Genomic DNA, 14,414 nt, shown 5'->3' with positions numbered 1-14,414 from the left:
TGCAATTGGGACAATGAGCAACAAAGGTTCACGCTACATTGCTGTAATTTTGGGAGGGAAACTGAACAGTTTGAAAAGCTGACGTCTGCCATACAATTCTAAAACCTTACGTGCCTCCAGTCTTCCTTATTGGTTGATTGAAGGTTTCAAGTCGTCGATCGAGGAGGTGGCGACAATCACTCATAGTCGGCTGTCACTGTTGCAGAAGCTGGATGTTGGCACGCCTTCTTCTCGACACGGTCATCAGGTGAAACGGGCTCTTGTTGTGCGCCAGCTAATGCTTCCCGTCCGCGACACCGTGTCAGAAACTATCATAGCAAGTCGAGCGCAATTACATGCTGCCCAACGCCGAAAGCGCGGCAACTCGTGGGAGCGTCACACGACACACCTGCTCCACCGCCTTACTGCAGCCTGACCCCATCTGCCCGCGCTCCATGCGGCAGAGTTAACACTACCAAAGATCCTAAACACTTTGGTTCTCCACACGACCTATCGATATAATCGTTCGATAGCACAGTTTTCCCTAGGACAGACTCATCGTAAAAATACGAATAATATTTACAAAACAAACCAATTATACATCGACACACACACACACACACACACACACACACACACACACACACACACACACATATATATATATATATATATATATATATATATATATATATATATATATTAAAACAATTGCAATATATAAAGACACAGAAATGTCATATCTTCAGGTAACAAAATAAGGAAAAAAATTTATAGTACAATAGATGGAAATAGGAGGATATGCATTTCCGGCGTTACAAGTACTAGAAAAAGTTCAAAGAACAGCAGAACGTTTTGTACTGTCGCGAAATATGAGAGAGAGTGTCACTGAAATGATACAGAATTTGGGATGAACATCATTAAAAGAATAGAGTTTTTCGCTGCGCCGGATCCTTCTCACGAAATTCCAGTCACTAACTTTCTCCTCCGAATGCGAAAATATTTCGTTGACACCGACCTACATAGGGAGAAACGATCACCACGATAAAACAAGGGAAATCAGAAGTCGTACGGATAGATATTGTTTTTCGTTCTTTCCGTGCGCTATACGAGATTGGAATAATACAGAATTGTGAAAGTGATTCGATGAACCCTCTGCCAGGCACTTAAATGTGATTTTCAGAGTATCCATGTAGATCTATAGGGTTTCATCATTGATACCGTTACTAAAGATCGATACTAGAAGCTCATTTTCAGTGTCTGCGACATTGTGGATGTTCCAGAAGCTCCTGAAAATTACACAACAACAGTGGGGGAATCCCTGACTAATGGTCAAGGATGGCGGCCGGGCTATGTCGTGGAATCGCGGACAAAAAGTTAATTTAGGAAAGTAAAACGTGGTAAGGATTATTATTTGAATGAAGGAAGATTAGTGTTTAACGTCCTGTCGACGGCGAAGTCATTATAGACGGGGCACTAGCTTAGATTAAGAAAGGATGGGGAAGGAAATGGATTGTGGCGTTTCAAAGGAACCATTCGGCATTAACCTTAAGCGATTCAGGGAAATGACGGAAAATCTGAATCAGGATGGCCTGATGTGGATTTTAACCGTCATCCTCCCAAATGAGACTCCAATTTGCTAGCCACTACGGCATCTCATTAGGTGTTTTCTTTGAGTCATGATAGTCAATGAAGAAATCGTGGCGGTCAGCATCAAACCAATCAGAAGACTGATGACCCAGAAAAAGTGACTGAATAATCATAATAAATAACTTTGTGAAGAATCGTGAGTTATGATTAGTTTGAAAGTGGTGGAGGGATATGTGTTTGATAACCATTAGTAGCTCAAAGAATATTAATTAGTTTACGCGCAACCACCTTTAAAACCTATTTAATGGAGAAAGATCTGGTGATTTTGGTGAAATAAATAAGTAATTCATTTATTGATAAATTGTACTACATGAAAGAAACTGACTTATTTCGTTAAGGAGGATGAGTGGTGTTGGCATGAGACATGAAGGCTGCTAAACTTGGCACAAGTGAAACAATAAACTGTGTTTAATCTGAATGACATCCTTTATTGTAGAAGAACCGTTAAATGTAGTTCCCCGTCTGGATAGGACGCACTGTGCAGGGTGATTTGGGTACACGGCTCAAAGCAGTAGCCCTCTGTATATTTGGTGAAACGAGCCGGTTTTGCTCGTAGGGTTGCCATAAACTTGAGTAATATTTATTATTAAAATCAACGGATGTAAGAGTCAGTTTTAATGTGTTATCACGCAGAAGGATCGTAATTTTCTGATTTATAGAAGCTTAATATTATTGTACACATTAGGCAGCAACGTTGAGCAACAAACAATATACTCGAACAGAGGCAGTGTTTACGTGCAAAGCATTTCGCCGAGTTTGGACGTTCAAAAGAAATAAGAGTTGCAGAATTTTGAGGTCGTGCAGCTTCTCACCTTTACTGCTACCCAACATTAGCCACAACATCGCCATGGGCAGGAACATGATACTGCATTGCTATTAGTACACTCAATGAAAATAAGTATGGCGTGCTAGGCACTTGGACTCATCTGTAGCTGAAGAGGTTAAAGTTCTGTTTTGCATTCGGTAGTAGAAATATGAGACGAACATCAAAACAAAATTAAAAATAATTCACGTGCAATAAGACTGACAATACTGGAATGAAGAGGTCTAACACTTATATGTTTTGTACCTTTTGGACAAAAGAAGTAAAACATCCTTTGCAATGAAGGAAATGTTTATGTATCATTCATTGCGGGGGATACACAGTAAAATAATTGATGGTTTTCCTTCTAGTTTGAATTAGACTGTGTAAGATTTTGGCTCCTGGCACCATAAGAGCATTTGACCAACATATGAGTGACGATTATCAGTTGTTGGCTGCCATTTCTGTGCTTATTGTTCTGTATGCGTGAGACGAGAGACCCACCTTGAGCTGCACCATGTAGTTGGCCGGCAGCGACTTGCCGTTGACGCGTGCGATCTTCTTCAGGATGGTCTCCGCCTCCTCGAAGCGACCTCTCGCCAGCAGCCAGCGCGGGGACTCGGGAAGCACCCTGCAGGGCTACCAACCATCACACAACACACAACCTCCAACACCGCACTGCGGTTGTAACACATGCACTATCACTTGAGTAAACTATAAAAGTATTTCTAAAATTTATTTCTATTCTAAGGCGTCATAAGAGCAACTTGTTAATCCTGTGAATGTAACATCCTTAATACACTGAACAGCCAAAACGTTAAGAACACTGCCTACCGCCATGATGGATGCCGCATCATCGTGTAGCGGGCACATGACGCGTAACTAAAGAACGTGGGGTTTGGAGGCTTGTCTGTTCCGTCAAGAAAGATAGACGGTGACCGGTCGCACCTCTGACGAAAGAGCACAATACTTGAGCCCTCACAAGTGTTTCGGAGCCTACCGTTCATCGTACACTGTAGAACATGGAGCTCCACAGCGGACCACCCCTACGTGTATACGTAGTCCATTACGATTGCAGTGAGCACGGAACTATCGGCATTCGACTGTCGATCAATAGCAACATGTCGACACTTCGAGTGAATCATATTTTTGTACACTACTTCGATGGCCGTCTCCACAAACGTCGTCATCTAGGTGAACGGCGGCTCGAAAGATTCCAGGGACACAGGCTGGTGGGAACAGTATTATGCTATGGGAGACAGTTTCCTGCCATTGCATGGGACCTGTGGTAGTAGTCGGAGGCACACTGACGCTTGATGTCTTCCCCGACGGCGATGTCATTTTTCAGTAGTACAATTGCCCGTGTCTTGGAGACAGAACCGTGCAACAGTGGTTTGAGGATCATTACAGTGAACTCACGTTGGTGTTTCACCGACCAAATTTGAATGATGTAAATCCTACGAAACTTATCTGGGTTGCTACCGGGCGTCATGAACTACGTACGCATGTCAGCGGCCCGTTATTTAAGCGAATTACATGACCTGTGCGAAGACATGCAATCCACGTACCTCCATAAACCTACCAACAAACTGTCGGATCTGTGATACGCAGAATCAGTGATGTATTTCGTTACAAGGACAACAAACAAGCTATTAAGCAGGTGGTCATAAAGTTTCTGATCATCAGTATATTTCCTGTTAGCCTACAAAAATTTATCTTACAAAGCAAACAATTAACTACCATCTGGCATCAGTCGTTAATATCACACGTCTTCTATGTGAGCAGAACTGCCCACCTTATAGTTAATTTCAATGGGACAATACCCAGACTGCTGTAACGGCCATAATAATAACATTCATTTATTAATATAACAGATGAAGAGTCCAACGCGGCATTCAGAAAGGAACAGGTATTGACCAGTTCTAGATTTCTGATACGAATGTTAGGTGTGACATCAAATCATAAAACTATCAATTAAATCACACTATGTAGGACAATACACAAATGATATGCTGATTATATGTAGGCAACTTTCAGGCTCTCTCTGTATGAAACATGAGATATTTCTGTCGTCTCGAATCCAGCTGCAGGAAAATTTATGTTTTCTTTGCACTGACGGGTACCACTGAACTATGCTCTCCAAAGTTTCCTTAGAAATTCGCCTATCTCTAGGTGTGGTATCATTTTGCTAGAGCTCTTAAGGCAATATACGATTAACATTACTTTTTGGTGTTAAATATATATTCACATTTTGGTTCAAGCTTGGACGTGTTTGTTTTTTAATATGTGGGAAGGATATGTGGTTCTGCAAATACAATTTTTCTTGTTTCATTACTCACTACATGTCTCGAAAAAGTGTCTCGATCATCAGTGGTTTTTATTTATCATTTCTTGAATAATACACAAAGAAAAGAATTGCCATTTACAGAAAACCATCGTGGAAGGCAAAGCACTATGCAGTGGAAACCTATTGTCAGCTTTAATGGAATTATCAGAAAACCTAGACACACACAGACAAACAGACAAACAAACAAACAAATTAACATACAGTGATACCCCTACAGTAAAAGTCCCGCCTAGAACAAGATGGTGGAACAAGCGAACACCTTATAAGCAGTGGAACAGTGTATGTGAGGAAGCTCCACTCATACACCCTGTAGTAGCATGAAAATGCGAGATCCGCAAAAAGCAAGTAAAAATACTTTGTCTGCTCTACTCCCCACCCATCATTTCATAAAGCCTGATCACAGTCAGTACAGACTTCAACACGTTTAGCGAAAAATAGTGTTGTAAACTAAAAGATACTAGTGAAAGAATGAAATATGGAATCTTTGCCTACAAAGCAGCTTCATATAACGACAGTAGTATTATAGGAAGGAAACAAAACGAGAATATTATGTTACGTCAAAAAATTAAAAATCAAAAATTGATTTGTGAGAAATTATGCCACAAAACAATGATAAAGGCTTATTAGTGGCATATGATGTACTGAAAGGCACAAACTGTAGCCCTGCTGCAAATACCAGATAGAACTGTCAGTCACAGTACGTAGTAACACGATATTATTCTTCAGGTTAATATGTCTGTCAATACTTAATGTAATGTAAATACTATACTCTCAAGAAGCTGCTAAATATCTTATTGCGTAAATTTTTCATATAGTGTTCTACAGATAGTAAATAAAACCCACTGAAGATAGAGAAACTTCTCCGAAACATATGTGGGTAGTAAAACAAGAAAATTACAATTAAACATTTACAGTATCAAAATAATATTTTGTAATTACGCCTGAAGATATAAATTGTTGTAAAAATACAGTGAGGGTTGTCTCCTCCCTACAATATACTTATTTTAATAAGAAAATATAACTTCATAAGACATAATACCGACAGCTCAAGTAATTTGCAACCATATAAGTGAGAAAGATTTCTACGATAATGTAGTCAAAAGGAAAATTACTTCTACAACAAAAATGCAGTTGATTGTAAGGGGTTCTCTGGCATAGAGGGCAACACTACACGGAATCCTAACATGGATCTACAGTCGTATGATCATTAAAGATTGTGTGGGTTTATTCAGTCCTGTACGCAGATTCCTCTGGCCAAAACGGCATTTGTTTCAGTTGGTGGCAGTGTACCTAACTCATACACAACTAGACGTTGCTTTTACGGACAAAGACATGTAGCCCAAAGAATGTGACTTGTTTTTTGAAATCTTCTTCTACTGCAAGTACGAAGAGCCAAAGTACCGCTCAAATAAGGAGCAAGTTTCAGGTTGCTCCTGAAAAACTGCTTCGTACTGGCTACCATGGAGTATCATGAGAAACATTTCTAGGAAAGGAGTGAAATTTTTTGAGAAAATAGTCAAAACAAATAGATGTTCTTTTCCTCGTCACAAGAGAAACATAGCTTCAAGTTATTACTCCATTAATCACGACATAAATATACCGTTATTTGCTGTAAATGGTTTGTGTTAACGTATTTATCACTGTTAAGCTACCTGAGACTGTTTAATGAAATAGTGAGCCAGTAAATAGAGGTCAAACTTATACATACAAAACCAGTAAATATAGGGTTATCCAAAGTCATCTACAAACTTTCAGCTAATTGCAAAAAAATGTTTCCACCGAGGTATATGGTTATAGAATGTGGTTTGAAATAGTCTGAAGAGTTTGTGACGGCGTTGAAGGGTAGGTGATGATGAGAAATAACTGATAGGAAAAAAATTTCGATATGTTGCACCATTTCCGAGTTAATTAGCATTGAAATTAGGCAGTCAGGCATTCGCGCGCGTAAATTAAAGCGGCCCCACAAAGACAGTTAGTGTCAGTTGTTCTCATACGGTCGTGAGGCCTCAGTTTCTGGCTCGGGTTTGAGAATTACTACCGTCGGATGGCTAATTTTTATATCGCTCTCTTGTTCAGTTTTAGGAAAACAAACTTTTGCCGCATATAGTATATACGAGGTGAGGTTTCATACGGGACTGTTAGCAACTCATCGCACATATCATACACTTTCAGCGATGTCGCTTTGTTTTATTGATTATATAGCAACGGACTGCCGTCCGTTTCTTATTTGACGTAGGCTTACCAATGACTTGAGCCAACTTCAGTTCTCAAGATAACAGTTTAAACTGTCGAAACCGGTAAAGTGAACCAGACAAAGGTATTATTGTACAGCTGACGGCTGACTTTTCATCATTGTTGAAACGAAAAACACAGTCGGTGAGACTGTCCATGGAGGGCCGCTTGAATTAAGGGCACACAACGATATGATTGGCTAACATCAATTCTAATTAACAAGGAGAGGGCACAACGTACCCAATATTTTCTTTAACAATTATTTCAGAGCACAGCCTTCTCTGTGAACTATAGGACTCTAAAGAGCGACATGTTGCACCAATATATGTTGCCCATTCCACAAAGATAACTACAGGCCGTGTGCCGTGGCAAGTCAAATCGATAGACATTGTCCAGTAATGTTTGATCGGTATCGCTTTACAGCATGTTTCAAAGCTAAGAGAGAACTTTTGAGTACTGGATAAGGTAGCCATAATAATAAATTTACGAACCGTGCATGAGTAACAATTCTGCTTACATTTGGTGCAGAAGGTCAGGCGTTTGTAGTGGTGACCTTCAAAGTATAATTGCACAAACTGAAAGTGCAGTAACTTCCAAGTTACCGAACATAATTGTTGATTATGTTCATGTCAAGAGCCGGCCGCTGCGGCCGAGCGGTTCTAGGAGCTTTAGTCCGGAACAGCGCTGCTGCTACAGTTGCAGGTTCGAATCCTGACTCGGGCATGGATGTGTGTGATGACATTAGGTTAGTTAGATTTAAGTAGTTCTAAGTATAGGGGACTAATGACCTCAGATGTTAAGTCTCATAGTGCTTAGAGCCATTTGAACCATTTTTTTACATTTAAAGTTTTATCGGCCAGAAAATTAAAACACTGTTAAAATCCGATGGAGCTTTGTGCAGAGGTGTTGTACAATATCTCTAGTACGCTCATAGATTGCATCACAGTGCATATTTCAGTTCCGAGAGCAAAGTGAGCAAACAAAGACGCTTAGAACGATAGTGTGTCCTGCCAAGAGTGAGTAGCGTGCTGACATTTTCTGAGGGTTTGTGCCTGGTTTCATGCAGCCCACGTAACGTAAGTGTCATGCATGACAGGAAAGTATGGCAATGTTACAGGAACTTACTGCAGCAACAACAAAAAACTCTCCTGCAGCGCAGCGTTTTCGATGGGAATGGTTTCATTACCCATCTTATAGACCAGACATGGCTCCTGCAGACTTACACCGATTTGTTCCAATGAACTGCTGGTTGTGGGGACACAACTATAGCACTGACAGTGAGATGCTGGATACTGAAGAGCATTAGTGGGAAGCACGGGCGGCTATCTTCTGTGGTGAGGGTAATAGATAGTTGCTACAGTAGTACAACAAAAGTCGAAGTCGAATCACCGACTATGGAGAGAAGTGGCGGAACGTTTAGTTTAATGCCGGAAAGAAAACATTCTTGATTTTCACTGTGGGTTCCATTTCTTTCACCTACCGGAGCTTGCAACAAAAACAGCCCTGGTTTCGTAATTGGTTAACAGAAACATACACTACATCTGTGAGATCCCAGTAAAAATACCTATCTGAAACAGATAGCCATAGAAGTACTATTATTTGTAATCAGGGACTACTGTTAAACATAACTACCTCAGATGAACACTGTACACACTACAGTCCTCTTCGTACTTCGGAGAAGCATGTGGTATGTTTATCTGTAATGAATGGAATGCTCCGATTATCCAAAAAACTTCGCTCACTGGTCTGCGAATGATGTCGCAGTCACCACTAACAAAATCTGCGATTTATGATTCTGCTTGACGCTCTTCTGCTCCACGAGAAGCAGCAATGATGACCAGAAATTAACCAAACAATATTTAGTCATATATATGCATTGCTACTGTTGTCGACATTAAGTGAATGGAATCATTTAACTTAAATTCTGTTTTGAAGTGTATAATATTGCAGACATTCAATTAAATCCATGGAACCAGCTTTAGCATCCTTTCTGTTAAGCCGTTGAAAACTTTGTATTTAACATTATTTTTTAACCGCTTCAGGTATATAAGAAAACTAAAGCGCTAGTGATTAAAATTTTTGTATCTCTGTGGTAACTGGATGTTTTATATACAAAATATGTTATTATTTCAAACGTTTTATTTGTACTGCTAAAAAAAAAAGAAGGTGGGACGTATTTGTCCCTGTGCTCCTTAAAGGACAGTTACAGAACACATTACACTTAATACATCGAAAAATCACAGAGGCTGTGTATATGTTGTATATTTGATGCGAAATTCTGCAAAACAGTTTCTGCTTGAAGTAAAGCCTAAATTAACACCACACTGTTCACAAATATTGTAAGCGCGATTTGCAACACACTTTGAAGCACAATGAACACATCTCTTCCTTACGTCTGATTTTATCATTCGGTGCTCTGGACTCTGGATTGCAACTGGTCTGCAACCTTCTTGATGTTTTCACTACTGTTGATAAATTCCTTTGTCGACTTGAATAATTTCCAATTAGATTGTCTGAACTCTAGGGATGATAGCGTTGATTTGAATCCTGATTCTTCTGCCAATTTTCAATATATTACATACGCATTGTTTACACCAATGTCAAGAAGATCAAAGAAAATTCTCAGGTAATACTTAATCTTTGCCTTCCTGTCGATCTCATAAGTCACTTTCTTCTGGTCCATAAGGTCCACCCCTTGTTGTACTTTCTTATCATATGAGGACACTGAACGTTGATCTTTTCAGAAGAACCAGACTGACGGCTCTTCACTGTCGTACATTGTATTGGGAAATAAAATTAGTCAGTAGAAAAACTGGCTTGTTATCCATCCATTTGAGAATTGTCAGACCATTGCTATTGAGACTGTATGAATCACCTCTTTTCATTTCCTTGTCTGGAGGGAATGTCTTTGGGATGTTTTTACGATTGGTGCGTACTGTCCCACACATGATCTAATATTTTGTAAACCAAAGTAATACTGCAAAGCTGGAGGGTTAAAAAAGTTATATATTTAAATTTCACATCCCAGTCTGGATAGTGATCTTGTCAGTTGCAGAACTACTGACTCACCAAGCCCTACTTCAAGACCTGTTTTTTTTTTTTTTTATTTTTTTTTTTTTGCCAGTGTATAAATCACACTCAAATAGGTAGCCAGTTTCCGAATCACATCTGCACCACATTTTGATACCCCATTTGACTGGCTTATTTTTGACATTCTATCACATAATATTATGTCTTTGAATCTGATCATATGCTCATCTACTGCACTAAAATATTCCTTGAAGGGTTTGTTCAAATGGGTAATTACAGGTCTCACTTTGTATGTGCAGTCTTCCTTAATTGACTGATCTGCATTGTTGGAAAAATGTAAGTACTTTCTAATCTCTTCAAACCGATGTAGTAGCATAATCTGAGCTATATAAACAACACCTAAATCGGGTTCAGTTGCCCAGTAGCTTCTAAATGTAGGCAAAATATGGTACCCCATTAGCAGGTTCATACCAAGAAATGCCTTGGTTTCATTTGTGCTGAATGCGTTGCCTGATTGTTCTGCATACCGAATACTTTCAGGAATTAATATATCATGCACCAAATCTTTTAGGCCAATAATGGAAGAAAAAATTTCAAATGGCTGTGGCATTTCACGATTTTCACTGACACTAAACAAGAGCACTTTCCCAAATTCATGATTCATGTTATCACTGAACTGTCTTGGTTGGTAAGTTCTGGACCATTTAAATTCTGGTGAATCTGGAAGGGAATCAGGTACCTCAGCATTTGGTTCTGATATATCCTTCATCTTCTTCATCCAGTAACAGATTATCTTCGTCATCACTACTGCAAGCCTCCAAAATCTGCATAGCACCTTCATCAGTGAAGAAAAATTCTCTTTTTCTGTAGATGACCTAAAAGCAGATTTGAAATTATACCAGTACAAATTTTTTCCGCTTATTTAATAAAATGAAAGATAATGTATCTTCAACTGAATTTTAAATATCATTCTGCTCGTTTTCTATTACGTAATAGTAACGATTTCATGACATTCAAAAACAAGTACACAAATTACCATTGTGGTACATTGGGACAACTATGTCCCAAAGAATGAAAATAAAGATTTCCACTGATGAAATTCAATTATTTTCTAAATGAATGGTCTCAAGTAAAAGAGAAAATTACTTGAATATACTTTCAAGCTTTGACAGTAAGGCAGAGAACACAATATGCACACAATAAGTGAATAAATTTGTGTGCCCGCTCGAAGTGAGAACCACCAACAATAACCGACGACTAATGGTAGTTACAGTAATTGTTGCCACCAAAGATGTACGATATTAAAGAAAACAAATATCTCTGCTTCAAGTAGTGCATCTGCAGCACATCAACTGTGATTGCAGTCCAATTAGTAAGGTGATTTATGTGTGGGACAAATGCGTCCCATATACGTGAAAGGGTTAAGTGTTCAAATAGACTTTTATGTAACTTTTGGAGTTTAGTTATTTCAATATCTACTGAAATTTCCACCTTAAGGTGGAGTGTGCAGTGTTGGAATAGTCCTGACATATTAAAACTGCGTTCTGGACCAACACTCGAACTTGGGAAGTTTTTGCGGAAAAGTGCTCTACTGACTTAGCTACCAGAGTACTACTCACAAATCGTCCTCGCAGCTTTACTTCCTGCACTACCTCTTGTCCTACCTTCCATATTTCACAAAAGCTGTCCTTTGAAACTTTAAAGACTAGCACTCCTGCAAGAAAGGATATTGTGGAGACATGGCCTAGCTACAGCCTGGGGGGTTGTTTCCAAAATGAAATTCAGACACAACAGCGTAGTGTGCCCTGATATGAAACTTCTTGGAATATTAAAATTGTTAGCCAGGCCGATTCTCAAATTCTGGATCTTCGCCTTTCGCAGGGATGTGTTCTAACGGCTGAACTCTGCCGAGACCGTCTTTGGTACTGACTGCAGTGAAACAGACTGTACAAACTATCTAATGAAATGCTGTCACCAAGTCTTGGAAACCTACCGTGAAATCACAGCGGCAGATGGTTTATTAATGCTTCTCTGAAACTTACGCACGAATTCTGCTAAATCATCAAATATCACAGTAACTGTCAATACTGTGTCAAGCAGCACATCTATGAACATACCTCTTACGCAAAAAATTCCCTTCCCCTCTTAATCTTAGTACCCAGTGATATTCAGCTGCGGAATGTGCATACTTAGATTTTCAGCTTTTCAATTTGATTCTAGTTCACTAGATGTGATGCCTAGTCTTGATGTTGACATCTTTTGGTTAATTTACATAAAGCAGAAAATTGGTTGGACTCAATACTATTCAGAGATGAAACAAAAGTACTGTTTTACTGAAGTCGAAGAGAGCTCCTCTGGGAGACTGGTAAACAAACATTTCAATTCCCTTCAGTAACGGTTTCATAACGTATGTAAAATCACAAGGAGGGATATATTAGATCCGAATATTTCATCAGTGCTGTGGAATGTAATAAATAACAGTATTAATGATTGTCTATAAGTGACTAATGTAACCCTTCTCTTCATTTACACTTTTATTCAGCTTTGCATCACTCATATGAATGAGAGGACTTTGAAAGTAGATTTGGGATGGTGCAGAAACACCCTGGATGCCTGGGGATTCACCTAGGCCGCCACCCTCGGAGCTGTTTCGAGGAATGATGCTTCAGGACTGGTGCAGTTCAGTGAGACAGAGGCCACGAGCAGCGTTTTGAAATGCCACACTTCGATGTCCGAAGCAGTGGAGACTAATCCAGATAGGGTCTTCTGTGGCTCAAGCCCACAGCTGTGACTGCTTTACAACCCAGGAGTTGAAAGGGAGGAACGCTTTTCAGCAGAGTGCAGTATCGTGCACAAAAGTTGAAATCTGAGTTTTTCTGCCGAAAGCACTGGGTGCCACAGGTAAACATCTCGATTATGGAATGGGAACAGTAGTTATGGGCCTCCGAAAGTTTGAGACACCACTGGATCGTGGACTTTTCTAAAACCATGTAAGAGTGTGATGGAGAGAGAGTACGATGAATTTTACCTGTGTTAAATGGTAGAGCGCCTGTAACTGATTAACCAACTGCAAAATACCCTTCGGAAGGGGACTACTGTGTCTAAGGAACATTGTTAATGGTTATCGCTAGGATGATCCGAAACCCACAAAATCTGAATAGAAATAAGTATGCAACACTTGGCAGCTTGAGGTTTCTTTTTAATGAACATTTGATGAGAAATTACTTGATCTTCAGGAGAGCCACTTACAGCCTGCTGCCACCAGAGCTGATTTTCGGGGCTCTTGAGAAGTTTCAAGCTGATTTGCACTTCGTCATTAGTGTGAATGGTTGGTGCTAACGGTGCCTGTTTCTGCAGCCACTTCAGCATCCACCTACAATTTACTATAGATAGATCCTGCCGCAAATTCGAGGGACTGTGTTGGGACATAAATGCCATTTTATAGTACTTCGATTGATCCAAGCTTCACTTTGAAGACTTGCATTTAGCTGAATGAAAAATGTACTTTCATCTTACACCACATTCCATTCTATACCAGCTGTCCATTCAATTAACGTCAGGCAATAAAGTCCAAATTGAGACCTGCAATTATTTCACTTGTGTTATTATTAGAATCACTTCACCACACCCCTTTGTCGTATGTGCCAAATGTTTATTACAGCGGTATTGCCATACGTTGTCAACTCTTTTACGAATCATTTTATAGGGTTAAACTGAAGTAATTGTAATTCTTGTTTCAATGAGAAGTCATTGGATTCCTAATATATTATTTTGGAGGATCATTATTAATGTACATCAGATACAGGGCCCATTTACACAGGAAACTTCATCCACCCATCACGTCAGCTAGCAAGAATCATCTTGTTTAAAACTGAGCAGCTGATTCTCTCTTTTATTCTTGGTATTACCATGATGGAATCCTTGAGGCTATACAAAAAAAGAAATCCAATGCATTCATCACACGGAAAACAAATGACGTTCACGTAATATGATTTGGGGATGCAACAGTGAAGCACATCCTGAAATTCGGCAGAATGAAATTTACTTACATGAAATCCAAAGTATACCAACAACTGATTTCAACGTAATTAAGGTATAAAGTTACAGCGCAAAGGAAAAGTTTAAATGTCTTATACGTTTGAACATATATGACCGATTTACTTAAGAATCACTAAACGACCAAAGCGTTCGTCTCAAGATTGACATAGAACCGAACAACTGTGAAACTTAATGTTACAACGTTAGAAGTAAATATTAATGAAAATGAGGATATCCAAAAACAGAGTGAATGGAAATTAAAATTATGCTGTCATCGGGGCAGGATCGCTGCATCAGACGAGTGAAAGTACGTCGGAACAGTTAGAAAATGTAGTC

General features: G+C 39.4%; 1 protein-coding gene across 1 annotated transcript in view; it reads right to left on the bottom strand.

The window, feature by feature from the left end:
• LOC124788919 (beta-alanine transporter-like) overlaps window positions 1–14,414 on the bottom strand; it is a 462,896-nt gene that overhangs the window by 143,518 nt on the left and 304,964 nt on the right. Inside the window, exon 5 of the mRNA XM_047256201.1 lies at window positions 2,936–3,062. Within this exon, the coding sequence (XP_047112157.1) occupies window positions 2,936–3,062 (127 nt within the window). The remainder of the gene's footprint in view (window positions 1–2,935; window positions 3,063–14,414) is intronic.

This window comes from Schistocerca piceifrons, chromosome 3, assembly GCF_021461385.2.
Source record: "Schistocerca piceifrons isolate TAMUIC-IGC-003096 chromosome 3, iqSchPice1.1, whole genome shotgun sequence".
Classification (NCBI taxonomy): domain Eukaryota; kingdom Metazoa; phylum Arthropoda; class Insecta; order Orthoptera; family Acrididae; genus Schistocerca; species Schistocerca piceifrons.
This window is presented reverse-complemented; position numbering and strand designations above follow the sequence as displayed.